This window comes from Perognathus longimembris, chromosome 8 (assembly GCF_023159225.1).
Source record: "Perognathus longimembris pacificus isolate PPM17 chromosome 8, ASM2315922v1, whole genome shotgun sequence".
NCBI lineage: Eukaryota > Metazoa > Chordata > Mammalia > Rodentia > Heteromyidae > Perognathus > Perognathus longimembris.
The window spans coordinates 68,265,012-68,279,919 of NC_063168.1; the positions used below are offsets into that span (position 1 = coordinate 68,265,012).

The following is a 14,908-nucleotide window of genomic DNA, read 5'->3' on the forward strand; positions in this document are numbered from 1 at the left end:
TAGTCTTAATAATTTGCCAAATCATTTCATCTTAGGTCAATGAAATTGAAAAGCAACTGAATGCTATTAGGGATAATATCAGAATTGGAGAAGATCGTGCTGCTAGGTTGAACAGGAAAATGGAAGAACAACAGGTAAAGTTCCATTTTTTTTTGATACAGTGGTTTAAATTATGAGGCTGTGACATTAGTCTATTTATGACTTACTAGAGTAGACATTTCGATTGAAGTTACAGTTGAATTTTTCTGTTAAAGCAGATCTGTGCTTTCTCTGCGGACTGTTGTGGTAACTGAGTTTTTGGAAATGGTACTGTTTGACCGTAAGAACCTGAGCTTGGTTAAGGCTCGGGCTGCTGATCTTGTAAGCATGTAGGTGATGGGAGTTGGTTTCAGACAAGAAATACTAGAATATAAAGCTTTTACTTTTGAGTTCTTTGAGAAATATAGGAGTGCTAGGATAATATCCAATTAGAGTAGTGTTAAGGGAACTTTAAGGGGATTGGGTTTTAGGACCTAGAAGCCAGATTTCCTGAGACAGGGAGTTAAATATATGATTCATGTTGTCAGTATCCCATATCAGTCCCTTAAAATTTTTTGTTCTATATTATTGTATTAATGTCTCAAATCCTTAATTTTCCCTCCAACCTGCTTTTAAGTGCTTCTGGAGTAAACAAGATGCAAATCTGGTCATATATTATCTTCCTATACAGATTTAGATTATTAGAAACTTGCTGTTATATCTTTGTAACCTCAAGAGGATAACTCGTTAACTACATATGGCTCAAAATTAAATTATATCTTAGTATTTTGTGTATGTTTGTTTATTTGATGTCTTGAGTAATTAAACTTTTATAGAAATATAGATTTTATAGAATTTAAAATTTTTTCTCATAGAAGGAAAATATATTTCAATAATGTTATTTTTTAAAGGTCAGACTTAATGATGCCGAAAATAAGTATAAAGATATTCAAGACAAATTAGAAAAGATTAGTCAAGAGACAAATGCACGAGCCCCAGAATGCATGGCATTGAAAGCTGATCTCACTGCGAAGAAAAGAAACTTCAATGAAGCTGAGGTGAGAGAGATGCTTAACCTGAACATTACAAACTCCATAGTAAATAGAAAGACTGTGTTACTTGGCCTTTCTCTGTTTTTCTTTTTTTGCCAGTCCTGAGGCTTGCCCTCAGCGCCTGGGCATTGTCCCTGAACTTCTTTTGCTCAAGGCTAGCATGAGTGGATCCAAAAAATTTGCTACATATACACAATGGAATTTTACACAGAAAGAGTAAAATAACGTCATTTGCAGGGCAACGGAACTAGAACAAATCTTGTTAGGTGGGATAAAACAAATTCAGAGGGACAAATGGCATACACTGGATATGATCAGTTATACAGGATTCTAGCTACTCATACACAGTAAGACCAAAAAAAGGATTTATTTATTTATTTGTCAGCTTTGGAGCTTGAACTCTGGGCCTCGGCACTGTCACTGAGCTCTTCAGTTCAAGGCTAGCACTCTTACCACTTGAGTGACAGCTCCACTTCAGGTTTTTTTTGGTGGTTAATTGGAGATAAGAGTCTCACAGGCTTTTCTGCCCAGGCTGGCTTTGAACTGTGATCCTCAGATCTCAGCCTCCTCTGAGTAGCTAGGATTGCAGTCATGAGCCACCAGCATCCCGCAGAAGAGGATATTCTTAAGCAAGAAACTCAAAAGCACAATGCCTATGTAACTCTTCATAGTAACATAAAATAATATATCTATTGAAACAAACTCCCAAGATATGGGAACAAAAGAACTCTCTTTATTTTTTCATTTTAATTTTTCTAGGTTTTATATTTTTACTTTTTGGTGCTTTGGTCTTTTCCTTATGTATGGTGTATTCAATTGCATATCTTTAAGAGGATTGGGGGGGAAGGTACAGACCCAGAGGGAAAAGGGGTGAAAAAGTTCAGCAGTGGAACTCACTGGACATGTTGAGAGTGAACTATGCAACTTGTGGGTGGAGAAGGGAGGGAGGGACTGGGAGAGAGTAGGGGAACAGAAGACACTGTATGAAAGGAAGTGTACTCATTACCTGACTCATGTAATTGTAAGCCCTCTGTACGTTGCATCCATAATAACAGTAAAGTATATTAATTAGTAAAAATGTAGAAGTCTCAGATGAAGAGGTTTCACATCTGTGCTTTCTTATAAAATCATATTTCAGTACACAATGCAGCCTCTGTTTTTGGCAATTAGCCACAAATGGGCTTGAATGGGATATTTGTGGTTTTTTTCCATATTACTACAATGCATACTTTTTTGTTAGGTTTTGTATAACCGGTCACTAAATGAATATAAAGCATTAAAAAAAGATGATGAGCAGCTCTGTAAAAAAATTGAAGAACTAAAGAAAAGGTAAGAGAGTAACTGTACAATTTTCACAATCACCTTATTTTATCATAAATATTTAAAAGTTCAGTGTAGTATTATATCTCTTGTGTTAATGAAATTTTATTAAATTGGCTTATACTTTTCAGTGTTGGAATGTATTTTTTTTTATTTGACATTTTCCTATTTTACTATTCACTGTTAGTAGTGATCAGTCTTTGGAACCTGAGAGGTTGGAAAGGCAAAAAAAAATCTGTTGGTTAAAAGAGAGAGTGAAGTCCTTACAGGATCAGGAAAATTCAGTCAATCAGGAAATTGAACAATTCCAGCAAGCCATAGAAAAGTACAAAGAAGAACATACCAGACTTAGGTAAGTTCAGAATACTTAAAATCGAATTATTTGAACATCATTTAATTTTGCTGCTTATAAGACATACTTTTTTGTTATTGTTTGGTTCATTTCTTACACAAAGAAGGGATCTTTTCAAAACTTTCACATCTTTTCACAGAGTCTGTCTTCTTGAATCATTTGGGAATTCCCAGGCTATTACTTTGCTGGGGTTTTCTTTGTTTTTGTTTTTGTTACGGGACTCACATCCTCACATTGCTTGTGTTGCTTGTTTGGCTGACACTCTGTCACTTAAGCCATACTTCAACCCTGGTTTTTGCTAGTTATTTTGGAGATACTGGCTTCAAACCATAATCCTCTGAACCTCAGCCTCCTGAATAACTAGGAGTCTGGTAACAAAATTATTTTCTAATAATGAGTTCTGGTTGGATGGATTGTTTTTTTAGCATACAGGCTAATGAACAGAAGCTAAACTTTTCTATAGACCTGTTACATACCTGTTTTGGTTCTCTGTTTTCATTTTTCAGGCGAGAAGAATTAGATGTGAAGCAAGCAATGAATTACAATCAGAGGCAACTAAAAGAACTGAAAGATAGTAAAACTGATCGAATAAAAAGATTTGGTTCACATGTTCCAGCTCTTCTGGAAGCAATAGATGATGCTTACAGACGGGGACATTTTACCCATAAACCTGTAGGCCCTTTAGGTATTTGTTACTACTTAGTGAGGATATAATCGTAACTCTTATTCATAGGAAGATGTGACTTGGATTGTGCATGTACATATTTTTTAGTAACAAACTTTGAAGCTTTCTAACTCTTTATAATTTCAAAGCATGAAACAACTAAAGAAAGAGAACTTTGTAAAAGAAAACATAATACCATTAATAATATGGTCTATATATTGGCATGAAAATACATGAACCTTTAAGAAATGGTTTTGTTCTTAGTTTCTAATTTAAGTTGGATAACATGATTTCTGAGTCCTTCCTATTGATTAAGTCGGTGTTTAATTCATTTTATTCATGAATTTTCTTAGTCAAGTACTCCTGAGAGTTAGGTCACATTCTGTATGTTATTAGTTAATGAAGCTATGGGTGTACTTTCTGTTGTTAAACAACTGCATTTAACTGTACCAGTAACTAATTTCTTTTCACTAAGTTGAAACAAACTTGTATACATACCATGATCTATTCCAGTAAATGAGACTTGTTTTCCTCATCCTTAAATCTAAAATTCTGATACTTAGTAAATTCACATAAAATAATAAAGAATTTATTTGTAAATTATTTATCTTGATTTCAGGACACTATTTAAAATCTAAAATTATGTAAACTTATATGGAAAAGCTATTGTTGATGTTTATGATATTTTCCCCCCTTTGTACTTAGTGATTCATATGGGGATTCCCTTTGCAGTTGAAATGAGGTCTGTAGTGTATTTTATATGGACATATTAAAACTCATGAACTGTTAAAAAAATTAGTTTTTCTAAATAAGTACTAATGAACATTTTTATAATTTTCTGTCACCTTTAGGAGCTTGCATTTATCCTAGAGACCCTGAGCTTGCTTTGGCTATTGAATCTTGCTTAAAAGGACTTCTACAGGCCTATTGTTGCCACAATCATGCTGATGAAAGAGTACTGCAGGCAATGATGAAGAGGTTCTACCCACCTGGGACCTCTCGGCCACAGATAATAGTGTCTGAATTTCGGCATGAGATATACGATGTAAAACACAGGTAATATCATTATATGCCATTTCTGGTTTTGCCTAATCATATGCAAAATTGGAAAGAACTTATTAGTAGCTTTGAATGTTAACCATATAGTTCATACTGGGTTGTAAAATTTCTCCAAGCCTATATACCTTCAGTGTAGGCAATGGTCCTAGGCATTAGAGAAAAATAGACCAAAAGTAGGTTCTTAGAACCCTGAGGTTAAGGAATTAGATGTAGTGAGGCATAACAATTTTGCTGTTGAAGGAAATCATACAGACCTACCTAGTTGAGAGAGAAATTCTAAAGGAAGACCCTGGAACGCACATATATGTGTACATACACACACACACACACACATACACACACATGCACAACTTTTATATGCCTGAGATTTATGTGATGTTTATGATTACAGTTTGGTAAATTGGCCTTTTTTGTTTCCTAGAGCTGCTTACCATCCAGAGTACCCATCGGTTTTGACTGCTTTAGAAATAGATAATGCAGTTGTTGCCAATAGCCTGATCGACATGAGGGGCATTGAGTCAGTGCTGCTCATCAAAGTAAGGCCAAATGCAAGAGTGATGTATAATTACTTTTTCATCACAGAATGATTGATAAGCTCTTCTTTTTACCTCATAACAAAATCTGGAAGTGGTGCTATGGCTCAAGTAGTAGAGCGCTATCCTTGAGCTGAAGAGCTCAGGGACAGCGCCCAGGCCTAGAGTGCAAGATCCACAACCATCAAAAAAATCTGTGGCAAATATAAAGCTTTTTAGGTTTGTAGTTTCTGCCCATGGAACAGTATAACTTTTAAGCTTTTCTTTGTGAAATAATTTCACAAGTGAATATTATTTATTTGAGAAGTATTTCGTTTGACTATTTAAATAAGATTATATATTGTCTGAAAACAATGCAAGTTATGTCTTGAAATTGTGTTTATGGAAATATTTTGGTATTGTTTAAAACATTTTTCCTTTCTGTTTTTGTTTTTTAGAATAATTCTGTAGCTCGTGCAATAATGCAGTCCCAAAAGCCACCTAAAAATTGTAGAGAAGCTTTTACTGCTGATGGAGATCAAGTTTTTGCAGGACGTTATTACTCATCTGAAAGCACAAGACCTAAATTTCTAAGTAGAGATGTGGATTCTGAAATAAGGTTGTAGTCAAGTTTAGCTTTACTATATTTTTCCCACTGCTTCCTTTGGGGTTTAGTTTCTTCAATATCACTGTTGGTGTTTTCTTTCACTGGTTTACTATAATTTGTCTCTGGGTTAAAAGGTTAACTGCATGAGATTCTGGATTGATAGGTACTCTCCTTCATCACTTTGACAACACTATTCAGGGCTAAGGACACAAAATGTCTTACTTGATCATTGTTCCCTGTCCACAAAGAACTCAAAGGACAGTGAGCTGCGTCACCTTGCCACTGTTGGATATGGCCATCTGGCCTACATTCTGTCTGTTTTGAACCGCACAGCTCGTTCCCTTCACTACCCAGCTCTGTGTGGAGGAGTAGAGGTCAGTGAGGAAGGGAAGGTCACGCTGGAGCCGATGCACGTTGTTGCCAGGAGACCCCTCATGGTTCTTCCTTGTCCTTCTCTTCTTCTCCTTCTCTCCCCACACATTCTTACCCCTTCAGCAACAAGAAATCTTGAACTGTCACTTAACCTATTCTCTTCATCTTCTGCTTTGTGTATTTCTTTCTTTCCTCCTACTTGGCCCAGCTAGTGATGGAAACTTTTGAGAATACAGTTTCTTCTCCCAGACCCCTGCTGTGTCCATTTATACTCTCTACTCCTGTTCACATTTTAATGTTAGTTTATCGTTTATCCCCTTTTCAGGGATTGTGTGTTCATTCTGTTTCTGCTGCTTGCTACCACCATTCTACACAATTCCTTTCACAGGATTTCTTAGCATAAGTACTTATTTACAAAATAAGTGTTTACAAAGTGTTTTTAATGTTTCTGTAATAATTTTCGTGTTACTTATAACTTGGCTAGACTATAGAACTACTTTAATGGAAAAAGCTATTGTAAATAAATCATTACAAATAAGCTTTACTTTGTAAGGGCTCTAAAGTGTTTGTAATATTGAAAAATAAAATATTTACTGTCCTCTCCTTCAAGTGATATGGAAAATGAAGTTGAAAATAAGAAGGCTCAGCTGGTAAAACTTCACCAACATTTGTCTGCACTTGAAAAGGATATTAAGCACAATGATGAACTGCTTAAAAGGTGTCAGCTACATTATAAAGAATTAAAGGTAAAACAAAGTCCTTTTGCTTTCTTATCACTTTGAACTTAATTTAAAAATCTTTTTTTTTCCCCCTTTACTGGGCTCAATGGCTTACCTCCTGTAATCCAGGCTACCCAGAAGGAAGTGCTTGGGAGGACTGCCATTTGAAGCCAGCTTGGGCAAACTTGGGGAGACCCTATCTTAACTAGGCAGCTGAGTATGGTCATACATGCCTGTCGCCCTAGCTAGTTGGGAGTCATAAATAGGAGAATTGTGGTCCAGGTTGGCCTAGGTAAAAGTATGAGACCCTATGTAACAAAATATTCAAAGCCCAGAGATGGTGATTGAGGCCCAGTATGTATCCTGTAAATCAGTACTACCTCCGCTAAAGAAAAACTTATTAGTGTAGTTGAATTGCACAGAGAGGCTTTGTGCTAATATTTTCATACATGCATACGATACATGTATCACTCTTTCATATCCTTCTCTCCAACTACCCCACCCTTTTTTCTTTAGTTTTTAATGGATTTAATTATGCCGTCCGTGTGTGTGTGTGTGTGTGTGTGTGTGTGACTCATTATCACTCTACTTCCATTAACTTCTTTTCTCCCCCAAACAGTTCTCTAATGTGTTCATGTCTTATTGTAATAATTATTAGGTCTGGATTACATATAAGCAAAATATGTGAGTTTAACTTACACTCAATATAATCGTGTCCAATTCCATCAATTTGTATAGATATAAAATGGAGTATTATATAGACAAAAACAAAATTATGAGGTTTATATGAGAGATTATAAATCTTGTCTTTTACTTGAAATAATTCATAAACCTTTGGGTTCACCCTTTGTCCTTTGTCTCACCATTTCTGTGATTCCCCTTCCTATCCCCAAATCAGATAAATGTGTATACAATACAAAGGGTACTGAAATCAAAAGCAGTGACAACAGGAGGTAAACAAAAGGGGGGAAAACCCGAAAGAAGAAAGATCTGCATACAGTACACTTAAAAAAAAAACCAACCCACTTTCCATATCATGTAGTTGATTTCGATTAGTGCATAGTTTCCTAAGGTCATATATATGTACGTAGCTATTGCGCTATTATGATCTTTTACTAGAGCTATCCCAGGCATATGCTAATTATTACAAATGAGGGAAACCAAGTATCCTGTGTTTCTTTGGGTCTAGCTTACTTCACCTACTTTGATTATTTCCAAGTCTTTCCAATTCCTTACTAATGGGCGTTGTCATTCCTTCTGGAAGCACAGAATTTCATTGTGTATGTATACCACATTTTCTTGATCCATTCATCCACTGAAGGGTTCTAAGCTACCAGCACAACATTGCAGCATTACCTCTTTAAAAATTAAAGCAAAATTTTTGTTTCTTGGTCTTTGGGCTAAGATTAGGTATAAAATAAAATCTAAGAATATTAAAGTTTTCAGAGATAATATGAAAAATATATTTTTAAAACAAAGGATTTGGTGAGAATGACTTGTTGCTTTTACCATCTTGATTTCTTTTTTGTCATGGAGTTTGAAATGTGGATCTTGTGCTTGCTGTACAGATGTGTTCTAGTATGTGGGCTACTCTCCCCACCTTCATGTTAATTTTTGAGACAAGGTTTTATTATGTAGCTCTGACTAGTGAGAACTGACTATTTCCCCTACCTTAGCCATTGAAAGTAGTATTCTTTATATATTCTTTTTGTTTGTTTGTTTGTTTTTTTGGCCAGTCCTAGGCCGTGAACTCAGGGCCTGAGCACTGTCCCTGGCTTCTTCTTTGCTCAAGGCTAGTACTCTGCCACTTGAGCCACAGCGCCACTTCTGGCCATTTTCTGTATATGTGGTGCTGAGGAATCGAACCCAGGCCCTCATGTATACGAGGCAAGCACTCTTGCCACTGGCCATATTCCCAGCCCTCTTTATATATTCTTAATATATATATTAGTATTCTTTCATAATCACTAATTGTCTGGTTTAGTAAAATTAATGTGAATTATATCAGCTTTGGCATTCAGTCTGCTATAATACCACACTAGATATCATTGTAAATCACCTGTACAGTTGTGGAAAAATCTTAGTAAAGTGGTAGATTTATGACTTAGTGTTTTTATTTAATTATGACCACATGCTACTTGGGTGTTACTGTGAGAACACTCAAGAGCCATATCTGTCACTTGAGTCGGTGGGGGGGGGGTCATTTGTAAGCGCTCAGGTGCATTATTTCAGTCTTATTTACATGGACTAGATTAGCAATAAGTGTGATCCTGCCAAAATTTATGTATAAATCTTAATAGTAATATTCCTCTTTTGTGAACTATGAAATTCTGTGTCATAATGCGTGCCTAGAGCTTTGTGGATTAAAACACTCTTAAGGTTTATGGTTTTTATTTATGTTAAGTTCTGAACATTTTCCTTTCAGATGAAAATAAGGAAAACTATTTCTGAAATTCGAGAACTTGAGAATATAGAAGAACACCAATCTGTAGATATTGCAACTTTGGTAAAAAATGGTTTTTTTTTTTCAATTTAAATATAATGCTGAAGGATTAAATTGTTAAGAGTTAATGGCCATCAAGTCTCTTTTAAAAACATCTTTTAACTTGCAGCTTCTCTTTATGAATGCTGTCTCCTTTCATAAATTTGCAAGTACCTGGGCTATAACCATCCCATTTCTTATTATTTTCTACATGTTCATTTGGTTTTGTCTTCTACCACCTAATACAAAATTTTATAAGAACTAGTTGTAAACAGTGGCCATCAAAGTAGACTGCTTGATGACATAGTTCAGCTCCATCGGTGTGACTAGGAAGAGGTTTCATGGCAGCCTTTCACTCAGTTTCACATTGTTTTCTCTAAAGTTTTCTGTGAGTTTTTCAGACATCTACTGTATTTATGACACCTAGCTAAAGGTGGGCAATTAACAGTAAATTTCTTAGGGCATTAAACAGTAATTTAGGTAAATTGCATAGTTGTTACAATGAATGTTTGTCAGTGTTTCCTTTGTGTCAGCATTTTAAGCACTGAGGTTTCAGCAGTGAACAAAGGTTTCCCTGGGCTGACAGCTTTAGTGAGAATTGTGGGTTTTCCCATAATTCGTTTCTACTTATTGCTTTTCTTCTTTTTATTCACAGATCACATTTCCTAGAAACATGGATTGTGTCCTAAATTATTTTTAGTTTACAACTTGTAAAACATTATTTGGCAACAGACACAAACACCCAAATGTGTGTGTGTGTGTGTGTGTGTGTAAGTTTACATACACACAAATACTTTATTTTCAAAACAGTGAGTGGATAAAATAAGAATTGCTACTTTATACCTATATTTTTCCCTGAGAATTATATGTATATTTTCATAAGTATTTTAATTAATTCTATGTCTTGAATGTTATCAGGAAGATGAAGCTGAAGAAAATAAAATGAAAATGAAAATGGTTGAGGAAAATATGGAGCAACAGAAAGAAAACATGGAACATCTTAAAAGTCTGAAAATAGAAGCGGAAAACAAGTATGATGCAATGAAACTTAAAATTAACCAACTGTCGGAGATGGCAGATCCACTTAAGGTATATGCCATTGTTACTCTGTTTTCTGTTTTTTTTTTTTTTTTAATATTTAGTTTCAGAGAACTTACTGAATCTTCCTTAAAGGAGTAAAAATATAACCACGTAAGGTGGGATCTAATTGTATATAATACTCACTAGTTTTAAGTTTCTTAAGATTAACATGGGTTCTCCTTTGCCCCTCTTCAGCTCACTTCTTTAGTAAAATTAAGTTGAAAGCAAACACTTTTTATGGAAACCTCATGTAAGAACTGGAATGTAATTTTAATTTGGGAACTTCTGTTTAGTCATAGATGAACGTACATTGTAACACTTGCCTCCTTAGGCACCATAATTCTGCCTGCTTTATTGAATGATTAATCTTATAACTATATTGAAATGTTATCAGTTTGTTGCAGTTTTTTAAAAAAAAAAAGTGGTGTGTGTGTATACTGGGGCTTGAACTCAGGGTCTTGTTGCTCTCTCAGTCATCTTGCTTGCTCAGGGTTGGGGCTGTACTGCTTGATCCAGTCCCCCAGTCACATTTCGCTGGTTAGTTGGCGATGAAGTCTCTTGGACTTTCTTCCTAAGCTAGTTTCAAACCATGTACTTTTGAATCTCCTAAATAAAGCTGCTGAGTAGTTAGAATTACACTTTCTTAAAAGTCTGTTTTGGCTTTATTCAAACAGGATGAGTTAGACCTTGCTGATACTGAAGTGGATAACCAAAAACGAGGGAAGCGGCATTATGAAGATAAACAGAAGGAACACTTGAATACCTTAAATAAAAAGAAACGGGAACTCGACCTGAAAGAAAAGGAGCTAGAGGTTATCCACTGTTTTCTTTTCCTTGTCATTTATTTTGTTTACAACCTTAGTCATGATTATTAAAGTGCATTTTCTCATGTTCCCAGAAACAGACACACTGTCTGAATTTGTATTCCCTATAAAATCAGTGTTCAGATGAGTCAGAGGAAGAAGAGACTTAGGATCTCTTGAAAGATAAAGATTTGACCAGGCCAAACTGTCCCACATTACCGCTCAGTGATTGAGAAAATGGCCTTCACACAGTAGGTAGCCTCTTTATGTCAGAAAAAGGGATCCCTTCTGAGTACTTGGGGTATGGGCTGGATCAGATCTACCAGTCATGCTGCTTGACCAGCATGTGTTTAGAGTGAATTGAGGCAGTCTTCTAACTGGAAAAGATAGATTCCAACTTTGCTTTTATGCTTCTTAAGGAAAATGAATTGAAATTTGTAGTTTATTTCCTTATTTTAAAAAAACACACAGTTGGCTGGGGATATGGCCTAGTGGCAAGAGAGCTTGCCTCGTATACATGAGGCCCTAGGTTCGATTCCCCAGCACCACATATACAGAAAACGGCCATAAATGGCGCTGTGGCTCAAGTGGCAGAGTGCTAGCCTTGAGCAAAAAGGAAGCCAGGGACAGTGCTCAGGCCCTGAGTCCAAGGCCCAGGACTGGCCAAAAACAAACAAACAAACAAAAAAAAAACACACAGTTTGAATATAAACTAAAGTACTGTATATTAAAATACTTTGCATTTCTTTGTTAATTTTAAACATATTATTTTGAGTATTCAATCCATTGATGTGTTCAGAGTCCATCCTAAAGCAAGCACTACTGGAAGCTATAGCCAGTTTCAGCACCTGGGGGCCGTTTTTCTGTCCACCACTTTAAATTTGTCCCAATATGAAGTTACGAGGATATTAAAAATAACTAAAGGTGTACACATCAATGGAATTTTTCTCTTAAAAGATTTATAATGACTCTGGATTGTGTACTCATTTGTAAAGTTTAGATGCTTGCCACATGTAAGTAAAATACAGAATTTTACATTAGAATTAAAATGTTAAGTCCCTCATTTTACTTTGGATATTTTGCCACAGCCTTGTAGAGATGAGCTGAAGGTGTAGCTCTAACAGTAGAGCCTTTCTCTAGCAAGTATGAAATCCTGAGTTCAAACCCCAGTACCACCAAAAATACACAGAAAAAAAAAGCTGTTTGGTACAAGTTGGATGTTAAATTGTCCTATCAAAGAAGAGTTGGAAAGATTTTAAATATCTTTTTGTTAGGAGAAAATGTCACAAGCAAGACAAATTTGCCCAGAGCGGATAGAAGTAAAAAAATCAGCATCAATTCTAGATAAAGAAATTAATCGATTAAGACAAAAGATACAGGCTGAACATGCTAGCCATGGAGATCGAGAAGAAATAATGAAGTAAGTGGTTTGTAGTTTTTCTACATTATATTTTCTACATATTAGTCAGAGCTAAAAATTGTATGTAAACCTTAAATTTAGATGAAGTGTTACTGTTGTCTATAGTTAGGACTAGTTCATAAATGTGGTATAAGATTTATGTAGACAAAATATTCAGCTTTACAAGAAATATAAATGAAACAGTTAAAAGCTACTTTTAAAATATATCCAATTGAATAAGATTATAAAAACTTAACAGTCCAAGTCAGTGGTAAAAACAGAAACTTCATTAGAATTTAAACAGATTCTAAAGAAAGAGTATCTCTCTTATGTATCTCCTGGAGCCTTAATTTTCTCATTTACAAAATAAATACAATTATTATACCTTATAGAGCTGTTAGGAAGATAAAATGCTAATTCTGTTTCATCATTTGTAAAACATGAATAATAATTTTAAGAATAAGAAGCAACTGGTCCTCAAATTTGCAGTTCTAGTGAATTTTCCTGTACAAAACTAATAAAGTATGGAGTGGAAAAATTTAGAGTCAGTTGACATTAATATATATTACGTTATTATGAAATGAAAGTATTATAGTGGTACAAGCATTATTGAAGGGCTGCACTTAGGGTGTGTATATAGACGTATACGCACACTTAAAGATAGTTTCTGCACTAGCATGTTGTATATATCATGACCCTATACTTTCTAGTACATTTAACATGTTTTAAGAACTAGAACATCCTCTTATGTAACAACAATATAAAAATGTAGGACTTTTAACTCGTAAGATCCGCAAATTCCAATATTACAATTTGTTAATGTCCCTCTTACTGTCTGAGATCATGTATTTCATTTAACTGTCATACTACTTTACAGAGTACTGTTGGGGTTTACCTGATACTTCCTACTAAAGAGATTACAGTTGCTTTCTTTGTCAGGATCTTACAGTAGATGCTGCTGCTTCTCTGTCACATCCAGGGGCACAATTGTCTCCCACCTTTACTGGTGATGTAAGTTTTGATCATCCAGTAAAGGTATTTGGTTTCTTCATTATATGTTTCACTATATTTTTCCACTGAGAGTTGCTAAAGCATTCTGTTAGAGACATTTTGCAGGACTGTTAATGCCCTGCTTTTCATCATATAGTTGCACTAAGGTTTGTGTTTGATTCTTACATGACCCAATCTTTAGTGTGCTATTTGCAAAAAATGGTAACTTTCCTATTTCATTGCCACTGTCATGTTTATCATTCACTTGTAAGGAAGAGTTCTCTCTCCCTCTCCCCCTCACATATTTATTTACCTACATACTTGACAGTTACCTATATTTGCTTTATGGATTCCTATCTTATTAATAGGCCATAATCATCATTCATTTTTGTGCAGACACTACATGTCATTTTTCTTATTCCCTTCTTGGTTGTTTTTGAATGTTTCTTTGTTTTTATTATTATTGTTGTTTTTTATTTTTAAGCTGGTACTGGGGCTTAAACTCATGGCCTCAAGCTCTTGCTTGGCTTTCTTTGCTGGTGCTCTACCACTTGAGCCATGCTTACAGTTATGCATTTTATTGCTTAATTGGAAATGGAGTCTGACTTTTTTACTTGGGCTGACTTCAAACCTTAATCCTCCCCAGTCTCAGCTTCCTTAGTTGCTCAAATTACAAGCCTGGGGCTGGGGATATAGCCTAGTGGCAAGAGTGCCTGCCTCGGATACACGAGGCCCTAGGTTCGATTCCCCAGCACCACATAGACAGAAAACGGCCAGAAGCGGCGCTGTGGCTCAAGTGGCAGAGTGCTAGCCTTGAGCGGGAAGAAGCCAGGGACAGTGCTCAGGCCCTGAGTCCAAGGCCCAGGACTGGCAAAAAAAAAAAAAAATTACAAGCCTGAGCTACCACTCACCAGCTATTTTGACAACATGCTCTAAGCTCATTCTTTACCTTTTACTAGTTTTGAAGTTAGTCATTTCTCCTAGTTCCTTTTAGTGGGTATTAGTACCACAGAACAGAATTCGATTTGTAGAGATTCAGTGTCTAGGTTGACATTCTTCCAGCACCTATCAATGAGCTAAACATAAGTTCATGAGGCTCTTCAATGGCAATGTAAGCCCACATATGACATCTTAGCCTTGCCCTACTCCAGGTTTCTGTCCTTTGACACCAAGAACCTGAGGCCCAGGGGCATTAACATTCACCAGTCTTACAGATCTAAAAGTCATTCAAAATGTACTTGCAACAATTTTCACTAGTGTAAATAATTAACTTGTTTCCAAAGTTATTTGGGTAATCCTACCTCTTGCCCTTCCTGTCTCCCTTTCAGTAGTAGTAGTAGTAGTAGTAGTAGTAGTAGTGATTAGCAGGAAATTAAAATACTTTCATTAGCTCTTATTTACATTCAGTTTTTGATCCTATCAATCTATATTTATTATTTAATTTTGTTGTGGGCAGGTATATGTAGAAGTTAACATCAT

At 35.6% G+C, this 14,908-nt stretch overlaps 1 protein-coding gene across 4 annotated transcripts in view; it reads left to right on the forward strand.

The window, feature by feature from the left end:
- Smc6 (structural maintenance of chromosomes 6) overlaps positions 1-14,908 on the forward strand; it is a 49,680-nt gene that overhangs the window by 22,972 nt on the left and 11,800 nt on the right. For 3 of the 4 annotated variants that reach the window (XM_048353394.1, XM_048353397.1, XM_048353395.1), the window contains 13 exons: positions 36-134; positions 930-1,076; positions 2,311-2,399; positions 2,578-2,742; positions 3,249-3,427; positions 4,258-4,462; positions 4,887-5,001; positions 5,436-5,596; positions 6,567-6,702; positions 9,101-9,181; positions 10,076-10,246; positions 10,912-11,049; positions 12,315-12,460. In XM_048353394.1, coding sequence (XP_048209351.1) covers positions 36-134; positions 930-1,076; positions 2,311-2,399; positions 2,578-2,742; positions 3,249-3,427; positions 4,258-4,462; positions 4,887-5,001; positions 5,436-5,596; positions 6,567-6,702; positions 9,101-9,181; positions 10,076-10,246; positions 10,912-11,049; positions 12,315-12,460 — 1,832 coding nt within the window. The remainder of the gene's footprint in view (positions 1-35; positions 135-929; positions 1,077-2,310; positions 2,400-2,577; positions 2,743-3,248; positions 3,428-4,257; positions 4,463-4,886; positions 5,002-5,435; positions 5,597-6,566; positions 6,703-9,100; positions 9,182-10,075; positions 10,247-10,911; positions 11,050-12,314; positions 12,461-14,908) is intronic. The other variant, XM_048353396.1, reaches the window with a different exon arrangement.